The 21,469-nt window shown below is 58.0% G+C and overlaps 1 protein-coding gene across 1 annotated transcript; it reads left to right on the forward strand.

Annotated features, from left to right (window-relative positions):
* FGD2 (FYVE, RhoGEF and PH domain containing 2) lies at window positions 1–7,784 on the forward strand. Its single transcript, XM_083878264.1, has 16 exons — window positions 1–173; window positions 2,063–2,219; window positions 2,294–2,374; window positions 2,670–2,818; window positions 3,187–3,343; window positions 3,449–3,587; window positions 4,102–4,160; window positions 4,491–4,637; window positions 5,006–5,098; window positions 5,386–5,465; window positions 5,542–5,572; window positions 5,663–5,749; window positions 5,917–6,042; window positions 6,221–6,367; window positions 6,755–6,898; window positions 7,267–7,784. Exons 1-16 carry the CDS (start codon window positions 109–111, stop codon window positions 7,498–7,500), a joined length of 1,896 nt encoding a protein of 631 aa, XP_083734390.1. The 5' UTR covers window positions 1–108; the 3' UTR covers window positions 7,501–7,784.
* Window positions 7,785–21,469: the final 13,685 nt, after the last annotated feature.

Genomic DNA, 21,469 nt, shown 5'->3' on the forward strand with positions numbered 1-21,469 from the left:
CCTTGTTCCCAAACTGCAACCAAAAACACTTCAGAGCAGAGAGGAGGACAGAGGAAGGAGCTGCCCCTGCAGCTCCTGGACACCCAGGACCTGCTCCCAGTCCATGCCATGGAGGGAAAGGTGGATAATCAGCAAAGTGTGGTGAAGCTGGTGGCTGTGTTTGAAGAGCACTGGTAAGGCAGGAGGGCTCTGGGTGCTGAGGGTGTGTTAGGGCTCCACGTGGAGTGGGTTTGGGAAGGAAGAAACCCACTGTGAGGTGGTTTGGAGCCTGTGGAGAAGCTGAAAAGGTGATTTGCAATTCTTCACCTCTCGGGTCTGCCTCAGTGTCTTCCTCCTGCTCTGGGTCATGAGCAGAAATCTGAAAACCTCAGTGGGGTGTGAGTGGTTCTGCCTGGCTCAGGGTTAGGCTGTGGCAGCCCATTCCCCCACACTCAGCCTGGCTGGTGCATCCTGCTGCTGCTGGGGAAAGGAATCATAGTTTGCAAATATGTTGTCAGGGGTTTTCACTGGGAATTAACTGCCTGGGTGTCTGGGAGGGTCCCAGCCTCGGACTGTCCAGTTGTTTGCAGAGATGTGGCTCCTAGGAAAGGAAACATAAATCATTATGTTAAGGGAGAGAGAGAATTCCTTTCATAAGACAGCTCCTTCCCTTGGAGTGTGAGCTCCCTCAGACAGCCTGTGCTGGGGTCTGAGTGAGGGGATCTGCCCTGGCTCTGGTGTAAAAGTAATTCTGAGGCTTCAGGTGAGTTATGTGCCTCAGTTTCTCCATCTGTTGGATCAAGATGTGGAATCCTGCCATTCCTAGTACCATGAGATGCTCTCATTGAGCCTTGGAGAGGCTGGGTGGTTGTGCAGGTGAGTTTTGCAGCAATTCCTGAAGATGTTCAGGCACGAGATTTCCTTTCATTCCAGGAACTCCTGCATCTCTGCTGTGTGCTTTTCCCCAGACTTTGTGGTTGTCCCCGTTATCCCACAGTGATGTGTTGGAACCACTGCAATGTTTGAACTGCCCCCATGTCACTGCTGCAATGTGTTTGTTGTTTGGCCTGGAGTGTGAGTTTGATTTAGAGGAAATAAAAGTAACTTGGGACTTTCAGAGGAAGCTGGGGAACCTGGGAATGAGCAGAGTGTTTTGGAACAGACAATGGTTTGGCCTAAGTCAGCATAAACAGAAACAGAGAAGTTCTCTGTTGGGACTCAGTTGTGGCTTTAGGGTGACAGAGATTTGGGAGGCCCTGGGAGAGATGAAAAAAGCCTCTTTGTCTTTGAAGAGTTCTGCCAGCCCCCTTGGACAGGAGGGGATTTGTGCATGGCTGTGGGTGCACTCCTGAGCTCACAGACATCCCAAGCATGGGATGGAGCTGACATCCTCTTCAGATGAGTCTCTGCCCCTCAAGTCACCTCCTGTCCTCAATTTTGCAGTTTGATGTCCAGTTTCTTTGTGTCTTTCCCGTCCTATCCATCCCACTGCTGTCTGCAGGCCAACAGTGGATGTCTTTCCAGTTTCTGCCCAGAGCAGTTTCCTGCAGGGACCAGCTTTGGATGACTGACAAGTCTCTTGCTGTCACCTTCATGGCCTGGCTTCTCCCTCCTGCCTGCTCTGGACCTGTTTCCTTTGTCTTTGCCAGAAAAGGGAAGAGAGAACACCACCAGAAAACAACCTGTCTGCAAAACCACCCACACATGGCCTGCTCTTGGCTCTCAGGCTTCTCCCTGCTTTTCTCCGTGGTGGCAGCAGGCAGAAAGCCAGAGCTGTGGGTGGGATAAACAGCAGGATCCTGCTTTTCTAGAGCAGGAGAGGGACTGGGCACAGCAGCAGAGAGCACTGGGAGACGAGAGGCTGGATCCTGGTGGCGTGGAGGATGCAGAGGATGTTTGTGCTGTAGGAGCAGAGCAGTGTCAGCACTGGGCAGTTGCTGCTCTTGTCCCTTTTGGTGGCTTTAAGCTGCACCTGGGGGCTGTGCTGGGGGAATGGCTGAGCTGATCACAAGGACAGCAAATCTGCCCAGAGGGACAAGCGGACAGGCAGCCAGCCCCAACAGCTTCCAACATTCCCTGACAGCCGGAGCCGCTCCCTGAGCAGAGGAGAGAATGAGGAGGAGAAGGATCAGCAAGGTCGGCGTGGACTCAGCTTCAAATGCCTCCGTTCTCTGCGGTCCAAAATCTGTGAGGATGACTGGAGGAGGCCACAGGGCCCAGGCCTGGAGCCTGGCAGCCAGGTGAGCTCCAGAGGCTGGTGGCTGCCTCAGAGTCTCATCTGTGCCCATGAGACTGAGCCCTGCTCCCCACACAGGAACCAGAGGAAAAGAAAATTGCACTGGAGCTGCTGGAGACAGAGCAGGCTTATGTCAACCGCCTCCACCTCCTTGACCAGGTGAACTGGGGAGTGGAGGGACCCAGTGCAAGGGGATTTTGGAGAGATTGAAGCTGTAAAAAATGAGAAACATGTGGTCTACTGCTCTTTACAGCCAAAGATTGGGTCTGGCTTTTGCCTTTTCTACACCCAAGGGAAGCACCCTTGTCCCAGCAAAGTCTTCCATTCCTCTCTCCTCATGGAGTTGGGATTTCCCTCCAGCACAGTCAGGCCTGGGTGATGTGCCAGTCTCAGAGAGGAAATGGGATCCTCAAGCATCTCCCTGGCCCTTTTTGTTCACCCTTCTTTCTCCCAGGTATTCTATACAGAGCTGATGAAAGAAGCCAAAACTGGGAAGACGGTCCCAGAGGAGGTGGTGAAAATGATCTTTTCCAACATCTCCTCCATCTACCAGTTCCATGCTGAGTTCTTCCTGCCAGAGCTGCGGAAGCGCATGGAGGATTGGTGAGCTGGACTGGACAGAAGGGGAGGGCAGGACACCTGAGTGCCTTGGCCAGAATGGGGGACCAGCACTGAATTCAGGCTCCCACCAGGACCAGAGCTCAGCTTGTTTTGCTCCAAATGTCTTGTGCTGGAAAATACTTCCTTAAACCGCTCAGATCAGAGCATGGAAAGTGGGGTGACATCTCAGGTGGTTTGAGGGTGTGCCTGGGTATGAAAAACCCAGGCTGGCTACAAGGTGGGGACATTCTGTAGCAGGTTGCAGCAGGGAAAAAACCTCAGTCCTCCACCGTGGTCCTTCAGTCCATCCCTCGCTGTCTGCCCGCCCTGACAGAGAGGGGAAGCTGCTGGTCTGTGGTTCCCTCCTGCAGGAACCACAACCCCCGCATTGGGGATGTGATCCAGAAACTTGCACCCTTCCTCAAGATGTATGGGGAGTATGTGAAGAACTTCGACAAGGCCGTGGAGCTCATCACTGCCTGGTCAGAGAAATCTCCCCCTTTCCAGGAGCTCATTGCTGACATCCAGGTAAAGGCAGGGTGGGGGAATCTCAGCAGAGCTCCCAAAATCTCCTGGGAATGGGGAAACAGCAGAGTGGGAGCTGCCTTGGTCACTGTTCCTCTCTCCGCCCAGAGGAGGAAGGTCTGTGCTAACCTGACGCTGCAGCACCACATGCTGGAACCTGTGCAGAGGATCCCACGCTACGAGCTCCTCCTGAAGGATTATGTCCGGAAACTGCCGCCCCAATCCCCCGACAGGGGCGATGCTGAGAGTGAGGGCTCTGGGTCTCCACGGTGGGGAGGGCAGGCTGGGTTTGTAGGGAAATAACAACCCCTGGTGTTGTACATGGGTACCAGAATGAAAGTCACTCACCAGCTGCCCTGTGCTCCCGGATAAACCTCTCAGTCTGAACCTTTTCTGGCAGGGAGAGGGATTAATCTGCCTTTTCAGGGGCTGGGGAGGGGAAGGATGGTGTGTCAGGTGTCCACAGCATACCCTAAAGAGACCTGTAGCAGCTGGGGGAGCTTTCAGACCCCCGGGGATAACACAGTTGCAGTCCTGCTGGGATGGAGGGATACAGGAGTGGGCTGTCTGTCCCTCCAAAACCCCTCCATGTGCAGTCCAGCTGTACCCAAACTCCTGCACAGCATTTCAGGGCCACTTGGGTTGTTCACAGAAAGGCAGCAGCTGCTACTCACATGCATCCATGAAAAACAGAGCCAGAAGCTTCCTCCCACAGCTCCAGAGCAGGTGTTTCACCTCCAGCCTGTCTGTTCTCATTGCAGAGGCCCTGGAGATGATTTTTATGGTGGCCAAGCACTCCAATGCAGCTATTGCCGAGATGGTGAGGCCCTGTCCCAGCTGGAAATGCTTTGCAGCTCACAGTACAGTCCTCCTGAAGGGAACAAGAGCCCTGTGGGTTCAGCTCTGGAGCTTAGACCCTGCTCTTAATGCTCAACCCCAGCATCCCGAGCCTGGGGAAGTGACATCTGTAGAAGCAGATGGGATGTGGCCAGCTGGACAAAGCTGGGGGCTGCTCCCAAAAATCAGTCTGGGCTGAGAGAGCTGTGCCACCTCTCCCACTGGCTGGGAGGTGGGCATGGAGGGGAGCCAGCAGTGACAAGGTTGTGGCTGCTCAGCACCCCACAAAACCAGGCCGCTCTGCCTCCCCCAGGAACGGCTGCAGAACCTCTGGGTGGTCTATCAGAGGCTGGGCCTCGAGGATGACATCGTGGATCCCTCCAACGAGCTGATCAAGGAGGGACCAATCCAAAAAATCTCCACCCGCAACAACAGCACATCGGAGAAGTACCTGTTCCTGGTGGGAGCTGGGATGCCTGGGGCAAGGAGAGGGAGCTGATGAGATGGGAGCGGGGAGAGGGGGCAGCACAGCCTGGCCAGGGTGTTCCTGGGTCACCTTGGCACAGAGGGGATGAATTCAGAGCTGGGGGTGGGCAGGGTTGACCCTGTGCTGGACACAGTTGAGAATCTGCTGATCCCTGGGTGTGGCAGCCCCAGGAGATGCTTCACCTTTGCAGGGTGGGAGGGGGCTGAGGGAGAAACACCCAAGTTTTAGGTGGGATTCTTCCCAAGGACCAGCTCAGGTGTGAGGAGTAAAGGACCCCAGGGAAGCCCACAGCTCAAAGCAGGCTGTGCTGGGCTCCAACCCACCCTCTTCTCCCCTCCCAGTTCAACAACATGCTGCTGTACTGCGTGCCCAAGGTGATCCAGGTGGGCGCCGAGTTCCAGGTCCACCTCCGCATGGATGTGGAGGGCATGAAGGTCAGACAGGCACCTTGTCTTGGTGCTTCCCCCAGCCCCTGGCTCCTCCAAAAGCCTCTGCTCTGGGGTGTGGCTGCTGCCTGAACTTCCTCGGGAGAGAGGGAGGATCTGGAACCAGGGGTGGTACTGTGATCCTGGGAAAAGCCAGTGAATTCTTGTGCCTGTGTGGGATCAGAGGGGCTGAAGGGCTTGTGCTAAGGGACAGCCCTGTGCCCCACGTCATGGAGAAAGGTCCAGGTGTGCTGGAAGTGGGTTCAGCTCCACATCCTTTCTCTGGTGCCCCACAGGTGCGGGAGCTGAAGGACACTGAGTTCCCTCACACCTTCCTGGTCTCGGGAAAGCAGCGGACGCTGGAGCTCCAGGCCAGGTAAGGGGAGGGGTGACACCATGCAGACCCTCAGGGAGGAGGGACAACAGCTCATCCACCTCCTTTTTGTACCCAGGTCTGAGGAGGAGATGGATGCCTGGATCAAGGTAACGCTGAGTGCTGGGAGAGGGGGGGCTCAGCTGGTCCCCTGGGTCAGGGCACCCCCAGTGCCCCTCCAGCCCTGCCTTCCCCTCCAGGCCTTCCAAGATGCCATTGACAGGAAGGAGAAGAGGAGTGAGACTTTTAAGACAGCAGTGCATGGACTGGACACCCCTGCACTGAAGGTAACCCTCCTGCTCTCCCTGTGCCCCACCTGCCTCCAGCTGCTCGGGAGGACACACCTTGCTGTTCCTCAGTTTCCCAAGCTAAACAGACCTGGGGGGAGGCTGAGGAAGGGAAGGGGTGAGGACAGAGGAGCTGGGATCACCCAGACTATGGTGTCCCACCCCAGACAGAGGAGCTGGGCCGGCGGGCCCCGCAGTGGGTGCGGGACAATCTGGTGACAATGTGCATGCGCTGCAAGGAGCCCTTCAACGCCATCACCCGCCGCCGGCACCACTGCCGAGCCTGTGGATATGTGAGTGCCCCCTTCCCTCCCTCCTGCCCTGCTCAGCTGCCTGCTGGGCCAGGAGTGCACCTCTCCCTACACCCTGTACCCCTTTCCTAAGCTTAGGGGGTGCTCCTGCCCCTCAGCTCCTCATGGGGCTGTCCCTGGGTCCCCCAGCCCTGCCCCAGTGTCACGAGTGTCCCTGCAGGTGGTTTGTGCTCGCTGCTCCGACTACAAGGCCGGGCTGCAGTACGATGGGAACCGCCCAAACCGCGTCTGCCAGGAGTGTTTCATCTTCCTCACCGGCCACACGGTGCTCGAGGACCGCGAGGGGAAGCACAAAGGGATCCTGGAGGTGAGCTCTGCCCTCCCCATCCCCTCTGAGCGCTGCCATCACCCACCCTGGTTGGTCTCCAGCCTGGCTGGCCCAGCCTGGCCCTGCAGCCGCAGCGGGAGGGGTGGGAGTCAGAAGGTGCATGTGTTGCATGTGTTGCATGTGTTGCATGTGTTGCATGCAGAAGTGCAGCTCCCTCGCTTGTGCCCCTTGGGACCAAGCACCCAGGGCTCCCTTCACCGCAGGATGTCAGCACCACTGTCATAGCAAGGACAGCCCCTCACCTGCCTCTCCTTTGGGGGGTTTTCTGGCGTGGGCAGGGAATTCCTCAGGAAATTATCTCAGCTCAGTGCCCTTTCTACCACCTGCACTGGGTACTGAGGGATTTGTTGGGGTATTTCTTGGCAGAAAGGAGCTGCAGAGGTATCAAGCAGGAGTTTGCTCTGCAGTCCCCTGCAGCTGCTGGACAAGAACGGCAAGGGGAGCACACGGGGCTGGTTTGTGATCCCCCAGGATGATCCCCTGGTGCTCTACATCTATGCAGCCCCCCAGGTGAGGTTTGGCTCGAATGCACCCCCAGGGGACATCCTGCTGTGTCCAGGGGACATCCCATCCCGCTGTGCCCAGGGGACATCCTGCTGTGCCCAGGGGACAATCCCATCGCACTGTGCCCAGGGGACATCCCATCCCTCTGTGCCCAGGGGACATCCTGCTGTGCCCAGGGGACAATCCCATCCCACTGTGCCCGGGGGACATTTCGCTGTGCCCAGGGGACATCTCACTGTGCCCAGGGGACATCCCATCCCTCTGTTCCCAGGGGACATCCTGCTGTGCCCAGGGGACATCCCGCTGTGCTCAGGGGACATCTCATCCTGCTGTGCCCATCCCCTGCCTCCCACCACTGTCTCTCTCCTTGGCAGGACGTCCGAGCCCACACCTCCATCCCCCTGCTGGGTTACCAGGTGCGGGACATGCCCCAGAGCGAGTCCCGGCACCTCTTCCAGCTGGTGCAGTCGAGGCAGGTGTTCACCTTCGTGGCCGACACTGAGGAGCTGAAACAACGCTGGATGAAGGCCATGGCACGCTCTGCCGCGGGGATCACAGACCCAGAGGAGGAGGAGGAGGATGGAGACCCCTGCGATGAAGCAGAATGAGGCCATTCCCACCCCTGCGCTGCCTGGGGAGGGGGGTCACACCTCCCCTTGCCTGCTCTCACTGCTGGCTTTGGGCAGACCCCCCATCCCTCTGCATCCTGGTTTTCCATCGTGATAGAGGCAAGATGGGGAGATTTGCCACCACACGGACAAGCTGGATCTCCTTTCCCTCTCTCCTCGCTCTCCAGAGGCGCTGGGAGTGGAGGGAGTGGAGGATTTGGGGGGAATTTGGGGGATTTTGGGAAACCCGGCCTGGGGCGCTGTGCAGTACCGCCCGCGGCCACGCGAGGGCAGCACCGGCCCGTCCGTCCGGCCGGGAGAGGCTGCGGGGACTGCGAGATAAATCCCGAGATAAACCCCGAGATAAATCCCACCTGCGAGCCTGCTCTGCGCTCCCCGCTGCCTTTTTTGGCCCTGTGTTCTCCAGAGAGCCCCGTGGGACTGTCCCCGTGGCCGTATATGGCACAAATATGTCAGGGACTCAGCTCTGTAGCTCAGCCTCACAGCCCCTGGGAGCTCAGTGCTGGGTTCAGGATGTCCCTTTTCCAGCTTGTCACTTCTCCTGGCCTCACATTGCAATCCCATGGTGTGGGGGTGCCCCTGAACCTCACACAGCCCTCACCTGCCTCACTGAGCCAGCCCACACTCCCATCCCAGACTTTCCCTGCACTTCCAGCCTTGTACCTCCCTCAGTTAAATGTTTCTTGGGGTAAAACACTCTGGGACAGGGTCGTGTCCACACAGGAGTTGCTGGGGAGACACTGGGGATCCCCTCTCCATCATCAGCATAATGAACACCCCTGTTCATTTCAGTCAGTTCTTTAGCCCCACTTTTTTCTCTGCACCCTCTTTAGCTCCCCCCAAAAAATGTTGCCCAGGCAGAAGTTGCCACTTGTGAGCCTGCCAGGGCCTCATGCACAGAGCTGGAGGAGCTCATGATCACTGACAGGCAGAGCTTGCTGCCTGTGCCTGGACCATGCTGGGCAGAGCCCAGGGGTGGCACAGGCTGAACAGATCCCTGCAGGCTGGGAAGGGAAGAGGAGCAGGATACTGCAGATGGGAACATCACCTGGGGAAAGGATGGGAGGGTAAAGGTGAACCAGAGCTGTCACCACTCTGGGGGGCTTTAGGGGAACATGAATTATCTGTGAGCAATGTCCTTCCTCAGTCTAAACAGCTCATCCTGGGAAAGGGCAAACTCTGGTGGCTTTATTTCCTCCAGCTTAAGAGATCCCATCGAGGAAAGGGGAGAGGAGCTGGAGGTCAGGGCGAGAGCTCTGCCAAAGCAGCTGCCCCTCAGGGTCCCACCGAGCACAGGGCTGAGCCCAGACACAAACAGCACAAACAGGGTTATCCAGAGACACCCCAAAACAGCCCTCACTTCCACCATCACAGGGTTATCCAGAGACACCCCAAAACAGCCCTCACTTCCACCATCACAGGGTTATCCAGAGACACCCCAAAACAGCCCTCACTGCCACCATCACGGGGTTTTCCAGAGACACCCCAAAACAGCCCTCACTGCCACCATCACGGGGTTTTCCAGAGACACCCCAAAACTTCCCACATCACCCCATGGGAAGGGGAATCCCCAGCAGCCTGGAGAAGCCAGGAAGAGCACGGTGCTGCTGGGAGGAAGGAGAGTGAGCAAGGGGAAGCCCGCGGGGCTGGAAGGTTCTGCGTGGTGGCCCTTCCACCTCGGCGTCACCCTTGTGTCAGCAAGGAACAAAACAAGCCTGCAGCAGGGAGCTGCCCTCAGCCCTGGGCTGGTGAATGGCCTAAGAATAGATTTCCTGTTTACCCAGTGAGGAATCGCTCCCGGGGCAGAGGGCACCTGGGGCTATTTTTACCAGCTCTTGCTCTCCTCTCTCCTGACCCCCAGCACCCTTGGGACCACTGCAGCACCCATGGGTGCCTTGGGAAGGGCCTGCCACAGAGGAGAAGGTGCCACCCTCAAAGACAGGGAGACAGCATCACTGCCCTGAGCATCCCGAAACAGGACAGTGGGAGATGAACTTTAAGGGGTTTGCATAACCCCCCAACTTTGCTTTTCTACAAAAAAAAATTAAAATATTTTAATTTTTTTAAAAATTTTACACGTGCAGAGAATACACTGATGAATTTTCTCTGCCCATCCTGTCTCAATCCCCGGGCAGTACCACAGCAGTGGTCAAGCAGAGCAATTTGGCCTCTTGCCTCCAGAGCAGAAAGTGAAACCCCCGTGCAGAAGTCACAGTTTCCTATTCTCGAGAATGGGGAAGGCTCAGAGGCCATTTACTGGCATCCCCCCCGCGGGCCCCACCACGCCTCTTCTCGTAAACACTGACCAAAATACGCTGTGAAACCCACAGTGCCTGTGCTGGGGACCCATCACAGAGAGAGCCCAGCTTGGGCCCGGGGAAATGTGTGTCCCTGCAGCTCCTGCCTTGCAGAGGCTCCACTGTACTGTGCTCATCCAAACCCCAGCAGGGTCCCACACCTCCATCCACACTGCAGGAGAGGTTTAAGGGTGTCAGTGAGCAGAGGGGACTGGCAGGGGCACAGCTGTGGTCACCCTGCAGGGCTCTGTGCAGGGCAATCCCCCCCTGATGCCCAGGGAGGGGCTCAGCAGGGCCCCTCCAGCTGTGGGGTGGGCTGGGAACCATGTGGGCCCATAGGGCACAGCCCCAGCTTGCAGGGCTGCTCTGGGAGCTGTTTTGTGGGGTTTGGGCTCTTCATCCACAGGGACAGGCTCTCTAGGGGGGTTGGCATCCTCCCTCTTTGGGGACTATTCCACTGGGCATATTCTCTCGCTCACTAATTTCAGGTCTCTCTGCACAACATGGGGTTTGTGCTCTCTAGGGACTGTTCTTTAGGGCTCTGCTCTGCTGGGCCAGCAGGTTTTCCCCTATAACCCCTGGCATTTGGTTTTATGGGTGCTGAGCTCCATTAGGGGCCAGCCCCACACACTGGGGGCTCTTGCTTGTAGGTGTTGAGTTGTGATGCTGTGGAGACACTGGGGGTCCCCTCTCCATCATCAGTATAACGAGCACCCCTGTTCATTTCAATCAGTTCTTTAGGCTACAACCCCACTTTTCTCTCTGCATCCTCTTTAGCTCCCCCAAAAAAATGTTGCCCAGGCAGAAGTTGCCACTTGTGGCTGTGACCTACAGCTCTGCTTGGGGACAGCACATCCCTCACTGTGGGATGTGGACAGGACAACTCTTGTGGGGCTTTTGGGGCAGCACATCCATCACTGGGAGATTTTTGGGTAGCACAGCCCTCACTGGGAGATTTTTGGGTAGCACAGCCCTCACTGGGAGATTTTTGGGTGGCACAGCCCTCACTGGGAGATTTTGGGTGGCACAGCCCTCACTGTGGGATGTGAGTTCACAGTGGGGCAGTGATGCAGCTCCCCCCTGTTGAGTGATTTTGGGCATTTCCCCCCTCGCTGAGGGATTTTTGGGCATCTCTTGCCGCAGCGCTGCAGCAGCAGCTCAGCCTCTCCCACCGTGCAGCCTCTGCACCCACCGGGGCTTCCCCCGCTCCCGCCCAGCGCTTTAAATAACAAATAAATGGAGTTTATTTGCCCTGCCCTGGGGCTTTGCTCCCCGCCGTGCCAGGGCTGTGGGGTTCCCCTGTGTCCCCTGGGTCTGAGATGATGCTGAATGATGTCAAATATTTGTGATATCCACCCCCCCCCCCCAAAAAAAAAAAATAAAAAAAACAACCCAACAAGCCACAGCCAGGATTGTGTAATCTTAAGATTGGGGTCCCCCACCCTGCTCTTCACTCCCCTAAGTCCCTCTGGGAGCAACTCAGATCAGAAAGGGGATCCCAGGTACCCCCCAATTTTGGCAATGCAGGGGCAGGACCCCTCTGTGGGGTTTGGAAGAGCTTTTGAGAGGGGGAAAATCCTCCACCTGCTTTCTGGTGGCCCCCGCAGGTGCCAAAAAAATGACATTTCGTGCGGGTCGTGCATCCCCCCGTCTGGCGAGGCGGGAGGTGTTTCCCGGTGCCGCAGGAATTTGCTGTTTGCGCCTGTGTTGGAGGAGACGGGGGAAGGAAGAAGGGGCGGAGGTGGAAGCGGGGAGGGGGGGTAGGGGGGAAGCTGGCAGTTGTTATTATTTAATTTTATTTTCCTTCCTCCATCCAGGAATGTCTGCAATGTGCCGCCTGGGTTGGGGTGGCCGTGAGTCACTGCAGCCGCTGGAACGTGACTCACTCGTGCTGCTGTGGCGGCAGGACATGACCAGACTGCCAAAAACACCGGGAGAAACCCCGGCTCTGATTCCTGCCCGCGCCGGGGGGAGAGGAGATGAGAAATCCGCTCGGGGAGCTCAGCATCCCACTGCCCAGGGAGACTGAGCCCCTGGCGTGGGGCAGAGCTCAGCGTGGGGGGCACAATGGGCTTGTTTATTTGTTTATTTGGGTTTTTTGTGGAATTTTGGGGTTTTTTTGTTTGGGTTTTTTTTTTTTTGGGTTTTTGTTTGTTTGTTTGTTGGTTTTTTGGGGTTTTTTTTTGGGGTGGCTTTTGTTTTGTTTTGTTTTTTGGGGTTTTTTTTTGGGGGGTTGGGGTTTTTTGGGTGTTTTTTTGGGGGGGGGTTTGGGTTTGTTTTTTTTTTGGTTTGTTTGTTTGGGGTTTTCTTTGTTTTTTGGGGGTTTTTTGTATGTGGTTTTTTTTTGGTTGTTTTTTTTGGGGTTTTTTTGGTTTTGTTTTTTTTTTTGGTTGGGTTTTTTTTGTTTGTTTTGTTTTGTTTTTTTGTTTTGTTTTTGTTTTTTGTTTTGTTTTTTTTTTTTCTTTTTTCCCAATTAGGAAAACCCTCTCCACTCACTCTGCCTCACCCATCCTTGAATCGCTGTAAAGCTGAGGGGAGTCCCCAGGGTTTTGCTTTTTGCTTCCCCATCTCCCAGGCTCTGCGGGTGAGCAGGGAAAGCTCCTGGCACGGTTCCTGCCCCAGTTCCCATGCCTCAGTTTCCCCATCCGGTGCAGAGAGGAGACTTCCCCATCGGGGGAGCTGCACCGGGGTTACTTCAGGTTGTGCTTTGAGGTCAGTGAATAGCAGCTGCAGGGGGGGGGTGTTATTAATATTAATTAATAGCCAGGCTGGGCCAGGGCTCAGGTGGCAGGGAGGGATGAAGCAGCCCTGAGTCACAGATGCACCGAGCCCCAAAAACACCCACTGCACCCCTGGGTGGGACCGCCAGGGGCTGGGTGATGCTCTGAGCCATCCTCATCCTCATCCTCATCCTCATCCTCATCCTCATCCTCATCCTCATCCTCACCCTCACTCAGGAGGAGCAGCCCTGGGATGGATGTTGCCTCTGTCAGCCGTGATTGAAAGCCAGGCCGGGCTGGCAGGCCTCCTCTCTGTGATCTTGTTAATTAAGAAATACATTTAATTAGCAGCACCCCAGCTGTGACTCAGCTAATCATCATGATCGAAACAAGAGCTGGACTGCAGAGCCACCAAAGCTCCTCACCTGCCCTGAGTCCTGCCCTGGGACCTCCAGCAGCCACCAGGCACATCCCAGTGCCTTCCTGGGGTTTTGGGGTGAGATTTTCCCCCAGCTGGAGGCTGAGGTTGGATCTGAGCTGTCCCCACTCCCCACTCAGCATCTCACACACTCTGGTGTTGTCCCCACCCAGGGCAATTACCCATTGCCAGACGGCAAATAATCATATTAATAACACATTTAGTGGGCTATAAATAGCCCTGATAATAACACCCTGGGTTCTCCAGGAACGGATTGTCAAAAATGTGGGGGAAAAACCATTCCCTGTCGCCTGGGCTGCAGATGGGGAAACTGAGGCAGGGTTGGTTTCGGGCACGACTGACTCTCACCCACTGCAGCAACGTCTGCCAGGCAGCTGTGGAATTTGCTCCCGAATAAACCGGCATGTAAATGAGCCCTTATGTATATTTATAGGAACCATCCTGCCAGCTGGAATCTAATAGGGGAGAAAATAAACTGGGAAACTGCCTGGAACACGAGGGCAGTGCCTCACACATCAGCCCCGTGCCCTGCTGGCACTGCCAGGGGTGTGTCTGTCTGTCCCTGTCCCCAGGGTGTCTGTCCCTGGTCCTGGGAATCCTATTTTGCATCCTGAGGTGCCCAGCTCTGGTCCTGGGTGCCAGCCCTGCACCCTGGGGTGCCCAGTCCTAGTTCTGGGATACCCAGCTCTGCACCCTGGGGTGCTCAGCCCTGGTCCTGGATGCTGAGCCCTGCACCCTGGGGTGCTCAGCCCTGATCCTGGGTGCCCAGTCCTGCACCCTGGGGTACCCAGCCCTGCACCCTGGGATGCTCAGCCCTGCACCCTGGGGTGCCCAGCCCTGCACCCTGGGGTGTCTGGAAGCAGCCCCCCAGTGCTCTGCAGCTGCTGTAGGCTCTAATGGGCTTTGGGGTGTGGGAAATGGGGAGTGTTGTTGGCACTGGAACTAAGAGGGTCACAGGAGAATAAAATTACAGAATATTTTTGGGGAGGGCTGGCACAAGGGGTCCCTCCCTGCTCAGCAAGGCCTGGGTGGGTGAGCCCAGAGCTCAGGGTGGGTGCTGTCCCTGCCAGTGATACACACCTGTGTGTGTGTGTTATATGTGTGTTGTGTGTGTGTGTCCATGTGCACACGGGTGTGTGTGGCACTGCAGAGCACCCACCCATGGGGACAAGGTGCAGGCAGCAGCACCCACGGGCAGGGATGGAGCACCCACCCAGGGATGGAGCACCCAGGGGTCCCTGGCCCGGCTCTCCCGGGGGTCCCTGGCCCGGCTCTCCCGGGGGTCCCTGCCCCGGTTTCCCGGGGGGTCCTTGGCCCTGCTCTCCCGGGGGTCCCTGGCCCAGTTTTCCCGGGGGTCCCTGGCCCGGCTCTCCTGGGGGTCCCTGGCCCGGCTCTCCCGGGGGTCCCTGGCCCAGTTTTCCCGGGGGTCCCTGGCCCTGCTTTCCTGGGGGTCCCTGGCCCTGCTCTCCTGGGGGTCCCTGGCCCAGTTTTCCCGGGGGTCCCTGGCCCTGCTCTCCCGGGGGTCCCTGGCCCTGTTTCCCGGGGGTCCCTGGCCCGGCTCTCCCGCAGCCCCCGGCGCGGCCCTGGCTGGGGGGGGGAGCAGGAGCAGGAGCGGGCGGCAGCGGCGGAGCGAGGCCGATTAGGGATGCAGACAGCGCTGCTCTCTAATGTCTTCCTGTCTCGAGCAGACAGCAGCAGCCTGCAGAGCTCCTGTGCTGCAGCCGCCCTCGGCTCCTCGCTGCGTGTCCCCAGCCCACCCTGCAGCCCCCTCTTGTCGGGGGTCACAGGGTCCCCCAAATCCCAGCGGGCCATGGAGGGAGGTGATGATGCCAAGCCCAGGGGTGACCCCACAGCCATCCTGGAGCGGGGCTCCTCCCTGGAAAAGGTTTTTTTTTTGGAGCAGGAATGCTGGCAGGGCTCCGTGCTGCGGCACCTCTCCCCCCTGCTCTCCCGAGCCCCTGCCGCCGTGGTTCCCTGCAGCGGGCTAAAAATATCCCCGGGAGCTGCCGCCGCACACCGGCGCTCGGAGCTGTGATAAATAACCGGGAGAAGCTCGCACCGGCCCTTCCCGGCTGCTGCAGGAGGAGGTGGGAGCCTCCCGTCCTCGCCGTGCTGCTGCAGGGGTGGATGGACACGGGGAAACGGGACGGAGCAGCCTCTGCCCCTTGGCTGCACAGGGAAACTGAGGCACAGGTGGGGCTCTGCTGGGGAGGCGAGGGGAGGTGATGGACCCGTTTGCTGGGGTGAGAGAGGGGATCAGCCCGGGGCTGATGGCAGGGCTGGAGGGGGAGACACACAGAGCCCTGCACTCGTGTCGCTCTGAGTCACATCCCTCTGCATCACACTCGTCCCTTTGCAGCAGCTCCATCCCCTGCAGCAGAACCAGCCGCCCGCATCCGATCCATCCCTGTGTGCTGGAGCTGTCCCCTGGCACCAGCTGCATCCTTCTGCTTTGGCTGCCTTGCTTTGCACCAGATCCACCCTGCCCTCTGCATCCACCCTGCCCTGTGCATCCACCCTGCTGCCATGGATCCATCCTGCTCTGTGGATCCATCCTGCTGTGTGGATCCACCCTGCCCTCTGCATCCACCCTGCTGCCATGGATCCACCCTGCCATGGATCCACTCTACCCTGTGGATCCATCCTGCTGTGTGGATCTATCCTGCTGTGTGGATTCACCCTGCTGTGTGGATCCATCCTGTTTCCGTGGGTCCATCTCCCTCCATCAGATCCTGCCCCAGACCCAAACTGCCTCACTCTCCCCACAGCAGCCTCCTCAGGCTGCAGGATGAGCTCTGGGGACCAGCTGGGGGAATCTGCCCCCTTCTCTCCCACCTCTCCATCCCATTCCTGCCTCACATCCACAGACCGACCTGGGCAGGTCTCATGCCCACAAACCTCGGGCAGTCCCACACCGTGACTGGCTTTCTCCAAAACAACAGAGAACAGGCTGCAGGAGGGGGGTCCCGTCCAGGAGGAGGGTCTCAGTTCAGTCCCATCACCCTGCTGGGGCCAAGCATCCCAGGGGAGCCCCTTCCTGCCATCCCTCCCTCCCTCCTCACTCCCATTCCTGCCACGTCCCAGCCCACCCGGCGGAGCTGCCAAAGCACAGGGCAAACGGGGACAAGCAGGGAGAGAGAGAGAGTGAGAGTGATTTTTTTTTTTTTTTTTTTTTTTTTTGTGAGCGTTTATTTTCCTCCATCAAAATCCACCAGCCGGAGAGAGCAGCAGGAGGGGGAGGATGGGGAAACCCATCAGGTTTCACGCCCCCTGCTCCGTGTTCGCTCCCCCCTCCCTGTACCACCAATATTTCATGTCGGCCTCGTAGCGAGGCTGAGTAATAAATATCAGCTGCTGGGAAGGGGTGAATCACCGCCTGCTCCTGGTGCTGCTGCTGCTGCTGACAAACCGAGACACTCAGCGCTTCTGTCCCCAGTTCTGTCCCCTCTCTGTCCCCAGCTCTGTCCCCTCACTGTCCCAGCCCCTCACCAGGGCCACCAGGCACTTTCCATCCCGGCACAAACGTGTTTGGCTGCGTTCTCCTGGCTCCAGTCTCCAAGAATTGGCTCCAAAAATCCGTGGGTTTTGGGAAGGCACCCGCTAGGTGGTAACGTTTGGCCAGCTGAAAGGAGGCTGGGGGAGATTTGGGGATGTTTCTGCTCCCCCTGGATGGCTGATGCTGTGCCAGACCCCATGGGTGCCTGACTGGTTCCATGGGCTCGTCCAAGCCTGGAGCAGGAGTTTCATTTTCCAGCACCCCACACAAACACCCCTGACACCCACCAGCTGCAGGTTCTGTCACCTCCCTGCTGCCTGCACCCATCAGCTCCAGCCAGCCAGTCCCCATGGGATGGAGAGGAACCCCAAGCTGGCTTTAGTTTCCCTCCCTGCCAGGTCAGCATGTCCCCAGCTGAAGAGCCAAAGTGACACAACCTCCAGCAGGATGCCCTGGGCTCACAGAGCTCCTCCTGCCAGGCCCCCAGCACTGACCCTCCTCTAAAACAGCTCCCCAAACACACTCCAGGCCCCATTCACAGGCTGCAACCCACTGCTGCAATGGGGCCAGCACATCTGGGAGGCACATCTGGTGCCGTGCATCACCCCCCAGCTCAATGCCACCCTGGCAAGTGACACAAGTGCCACCACGGAGGCCTCGTGGTCCCCGGAAAATTAGAATTCAAAGCCCCCCGGAGCGCCTGATCCCCTCCACAAGTTACAGAAGGTCCTTGGACCTCGTGAGCAGCTGGTGTGAAGCTGTAATTACCTTAATTAGCTCTGGGATTGCATTCCCTCCCCGTGCTAATTTCGTTTCTACAGTAACCAGCCCAAGAGGTGTCTGTGCGCTCCGAGCGAGACGGAGACAGGAGCCTCGGCAGCCACAGCAGGCACCCCGAAACCAGCCCGAAACCAGGGCCCACCCCAAAATCCCCACCCCCAGGAGCCCAGCCAGCCCTGTGGAGCTTCACAAGAGTCTTCCTTGTTTCCCAACATCTCAAGGGAGTCATTTTTTGCTGGAGCATCCACCCGGCTCTGGGGGAAGGAAGTGGCAACCAGAGGCTGGTGGTCCCCAAATGCATCAGTGGATTTAGGAACAGCAAAACCCAGGCTCGTTCCTTGCTGCTGGTATTTGCTGTAACCCAATATGGCCCTGATGTAAGAGCCATTTGGGAGGAAACCATAAAAGCTTCAGGAAATGGGTATTAATTCACCTCGTGGCAATAAAAGGGAAGGAGGGCTCCCGGCCACCTCGGGGGAGTGGAGGCGAGTGGGGCTGGGATCACCGCCCTGGGAAAGAGCCAGGAGATCTCGGAGCCATCCCCCCTTTAATTGGGAATTAACCCTCCCGAGTGTTCTCAGATGGAAAAGGGGCGGCTGCAAGGTGGGAGCAGTGGGGTCTCATCCGGGTGAATCATCTCCGGCCCCTGGAGCCGAGCGTTTGTTTGGAGCTGGAGCGTGACTTGGGGCCATTTTCTCACCCTGGAAATTTGGAGCAGGTCCAGCTCTTCCCTTGCAAACACCGAGCCCTCCTCTGGCTGCATCCCTTCCCGATGCCAACCAGCCTTGGCATGGAGAGGCCAAACCCCCAGCAGGAGTTCCAGGCTGCTCTGACCCACAGCCTGAGCAGGGGGCAGTGAGAAATAGAGGATCCCCACACTCCCACCCTACACAAGGCCACAAACCTGCTGATTCCATTGCCACGCTGCTCCATCCCCTGCACCTCAGCCATTGCTGCAGTGAGCACCACCCTGACATAAAAATATCCCTGGGCCATTCAGAACCCATTCTGCTGCTCCTGGAAGGAGCAGGGGGATGCTCTGGGGAGCTCTGGGGGATGCTCTGGGGAGTTCCAGGAGATGCTCTGGGGGGCTCCAGGAGATGCTCTGGGGAGCTCTGGGGGATGCTCTGGGGAGCTCCAGGAGATGCTCTGGGGAGCTCCAGGAGATGCTCTGGGGGGCTCCAGGGGGATGCTCTGGGGAGCTCTGGGGGATGCTCTGGGGAGCTCCAGGGGGATGCCCTGTGCTCACCATGCACCTGGAGCTGGAAATAGCACTGGGAAGCAGGTTGCTATGCTCCCCTGGCTCTGCAGAAGATTTAACAGCCCAAAAAAGCCAGCAGGGCCCGGGGATGGAGCCTGGAGGGTGTGGAGCAGAGCCCAGGCTCTCTGCTCATTGCAGACATCCCAGAGCAGCATTTCCCGGGACCATTTCTCCCCGGCGGGCAGCGGCAGCAGCAGCAGCAGCAGGACGAGCGGCGGAGGCGAATTTCGCTGACTGGTTGTTTTTTAAAAATAACTTTGCCTTTGTCAGCAGGTCAGGGTTGCTCCAGATTGAATAATCGCAGCGGCCCAGCCCTCCCCAGCCCTCCCCAGCCCTCCCCTGCTCCAGGGCGCTCACTGGCAGCCCCAGCCCTGGATGTGCCGGGTGGATGCTGGAGCACAGTCCCTCTCACAGCATCTCTGTCCCCTGGGGTTGAACATCTCCAAAGGGACACAATTTGCTGCATCCCCCACTTTGCTTCCCCTAAAAAACTGCTGGTGCTGCTGGGGATGCCCTGAGCTCACACTCTCACTGTCCCCAGGGCTTGAACATCTCCAAAGGGACACGATTTGCTGCTTCCCCCAAAAAGCTGCTGGTGCTGGGGATGCCCTGAGCTCACACTCAGGGCTGGGGGAGCTGCAGGAGGAGCTGCAGGAGCACACGGGGACGGAGCCATCGGGTGTTTGCCAGAACGGCTGAGTCACGCAGTAATTACTCCTTAAATGTGAGCACGTTCCTTGCAGGGAATGAAAGATGCTCACATGAGGCAGGCAGGGAGCTCACCCGCTCCCGGTGAAGGGAAGGAAACAGATCCAGCCGCCTTTTGTCGGGAGCAGGGAATGTGCCCCGGCTTTGGATGGAGATGGGAGAAACCCGGGGCAGGGCAGGAAAGTGAAACCCTGATGGCAGAGCGGTGAAGCAGCAATGCTCAGGATGCCTGCATGGCACAGTTTGAGGGCTGGGCCGGCTCCCAGGAGGGCAAATTTTGGGAAGAGATGAAATAATTCAGCAGCACCAGCCTTGCTGGGAACCGACCAGCGCTAGGAGGGAGAATAAAGCACATGGGGAGGATGCTGGGCTACCCTGGGCTGCACCACACCCAGAGGATGCTGAGGAAAATGGGGAGGAGGGGATTGAGATCCCCCCCAGACCTGTGGCCTGTCCTGTCCCAGGCAGGATGGGGACAAGGTGATGGGCCACTCAGAGAGGCCAAACAGCCTCAGGACACCCAGAGAGCCCCTGTCCCCACCCCAGTGTCCCCTTGGGGCAGCCTGGGGGCCAGTCCAGGTCTGGGAAGAGAAGGGGTGCAGTGCAGGGTCTGTGGGTGTCTCATTGTCCCCTCCAAACACCAGCATGGCCCTGATGGGTGGGGAGACACCTGCTCTGCTGGGGCTCCATCAGCAGGACATGGGAGGGTGGCAAACAGGAGAAACGCTGCTGAGGAACAGCTCAGGCTGCCAGGAGCTGCCGTTCATGCTCCTCCGGGCTGTTTTCCCCCACGGCAGGAGGTGGCACGTTGAGCATCCTCTGCAGCCGTCCCCGTGTGCCCTTTGCCGGCCCGCCGGGGACACAAGGTCTCCCCGTCGAGACGCTGTCACCGAGACAGCGAGGCCACATCTTGCAGAGAAAAAAACCCTCCAGCCTCTCGTTCAGGTCTGATTTACACCCCGGAGACGCTGCCGAGCTCGGAGGAGCCGGCGCTGATTGATGGCAGCTTGACAGGACCCAGCCCGCACCATCTGCATCCTCCCCCGGCTGCCGGGGACAGCCCCATCTGCCCCTCGGAGCCCTCCCCACACCTCCGGGGGGCAGGGAGGATGTTCACCAGCACCCTGAGGCTCCCCTGGCTGCCTCTGTCCCATGGGATTGCAGTGGGATTGTATCCCAATCCAAGCCCTGCCCGTGGGGAGCATCACCAGGCCCATCGGTGCTGTCTCTGGTGGGTACCAGCTCTGTCCAGCCTCTCTTGGGGTCTCTCCACGTCCCCATCATTCATCTGCAGTCACACCATCCCTCCTTGCAAAATGCCTTCTCCATCCTTCCCTTTAAAATCAAACCCTTTGGTGCGTTTGGGTTTGGGGTCAGTGTTGGGGTTGGGGTGATTTTGGCCTCTCACCCCCCTCCTCAACACCCTGGGCCATTTCAGAGGTGAGAAAGGAAATACTAGCCCCGATTTTCTTCCTTTTTTTTTTTTTTTTTTTTTTTTTTTTTTTTTTTTTTTTTTTTTTTTTTTTCCTAATAAAGGGAGCAATTTGGGATTGTGCTGCTGGAGGCGCCGGCGCTCTCCGGGCTGATTGGGGGAAAACGGGGAGGGGGGGATATAAAAGGTTTCATGCGGTGAGCCGGGCACTCAGGGAAGAGGCTGAAAGGGGGTGGTGAGTGCTTTGTATTTCATGCTTGAAGGCACTGAGGCTTTTACCAGCCTTCCCGCGATGATTTAAGACCAGCTCTGCAGGTCAGGAGGGGATCAGAGCTGTGTTTGGCAGCTCAGTGGGACCCCCCAGGTGTGCCCAGGGTTTGCTTGGCCTGGCTCAGAAATGCTCCATTATGGGCAGGCACAGAGCAGGGGTGTTCGTGGGGCAGCTACAGAGTCACTGGGGGCATCTCCAGCACCTCCTTGGGATGTGCTTTATGGGATCAATGGGAAATCCCAGTCCCTGCTGTCCCTCTGTCCCTCTGTCCCTCTGTCCCCCCTCTGTGTGCTCAGCACCTTGTCTGAGGTCTCATCCACCTCTGCCCATGGAGCTCATCCCTCCTCAGAGTATTAATCCCACAGAGGATGGTGGACATGGACTGTGGGTTCCTCTGTAACCCCCAGATCTCCCCCTGAGCTGAGACCTCAAAGGGAGCCCCCAAAAGCAGGTTATTGCTCCCCCAGGCTGTGCAGAGGAGCAGGGAGTGTTTGCAGCCAGCTGCTCCCTGGCACAGGGCTCTGGGGAGAATCAGCCATGGCCC

This window comes from Zosterops lateralis, assembly GCF_965231275.1.
Source record: "Zosterops lateralis genome assembly, chromosome: 26".
NCBI classification, from domain to species: Eukaryota; Metazoa; Chordata; class Aves; order Passeriformes; family Zosteropidae; genus Zosterops; species Zosterops lateralis.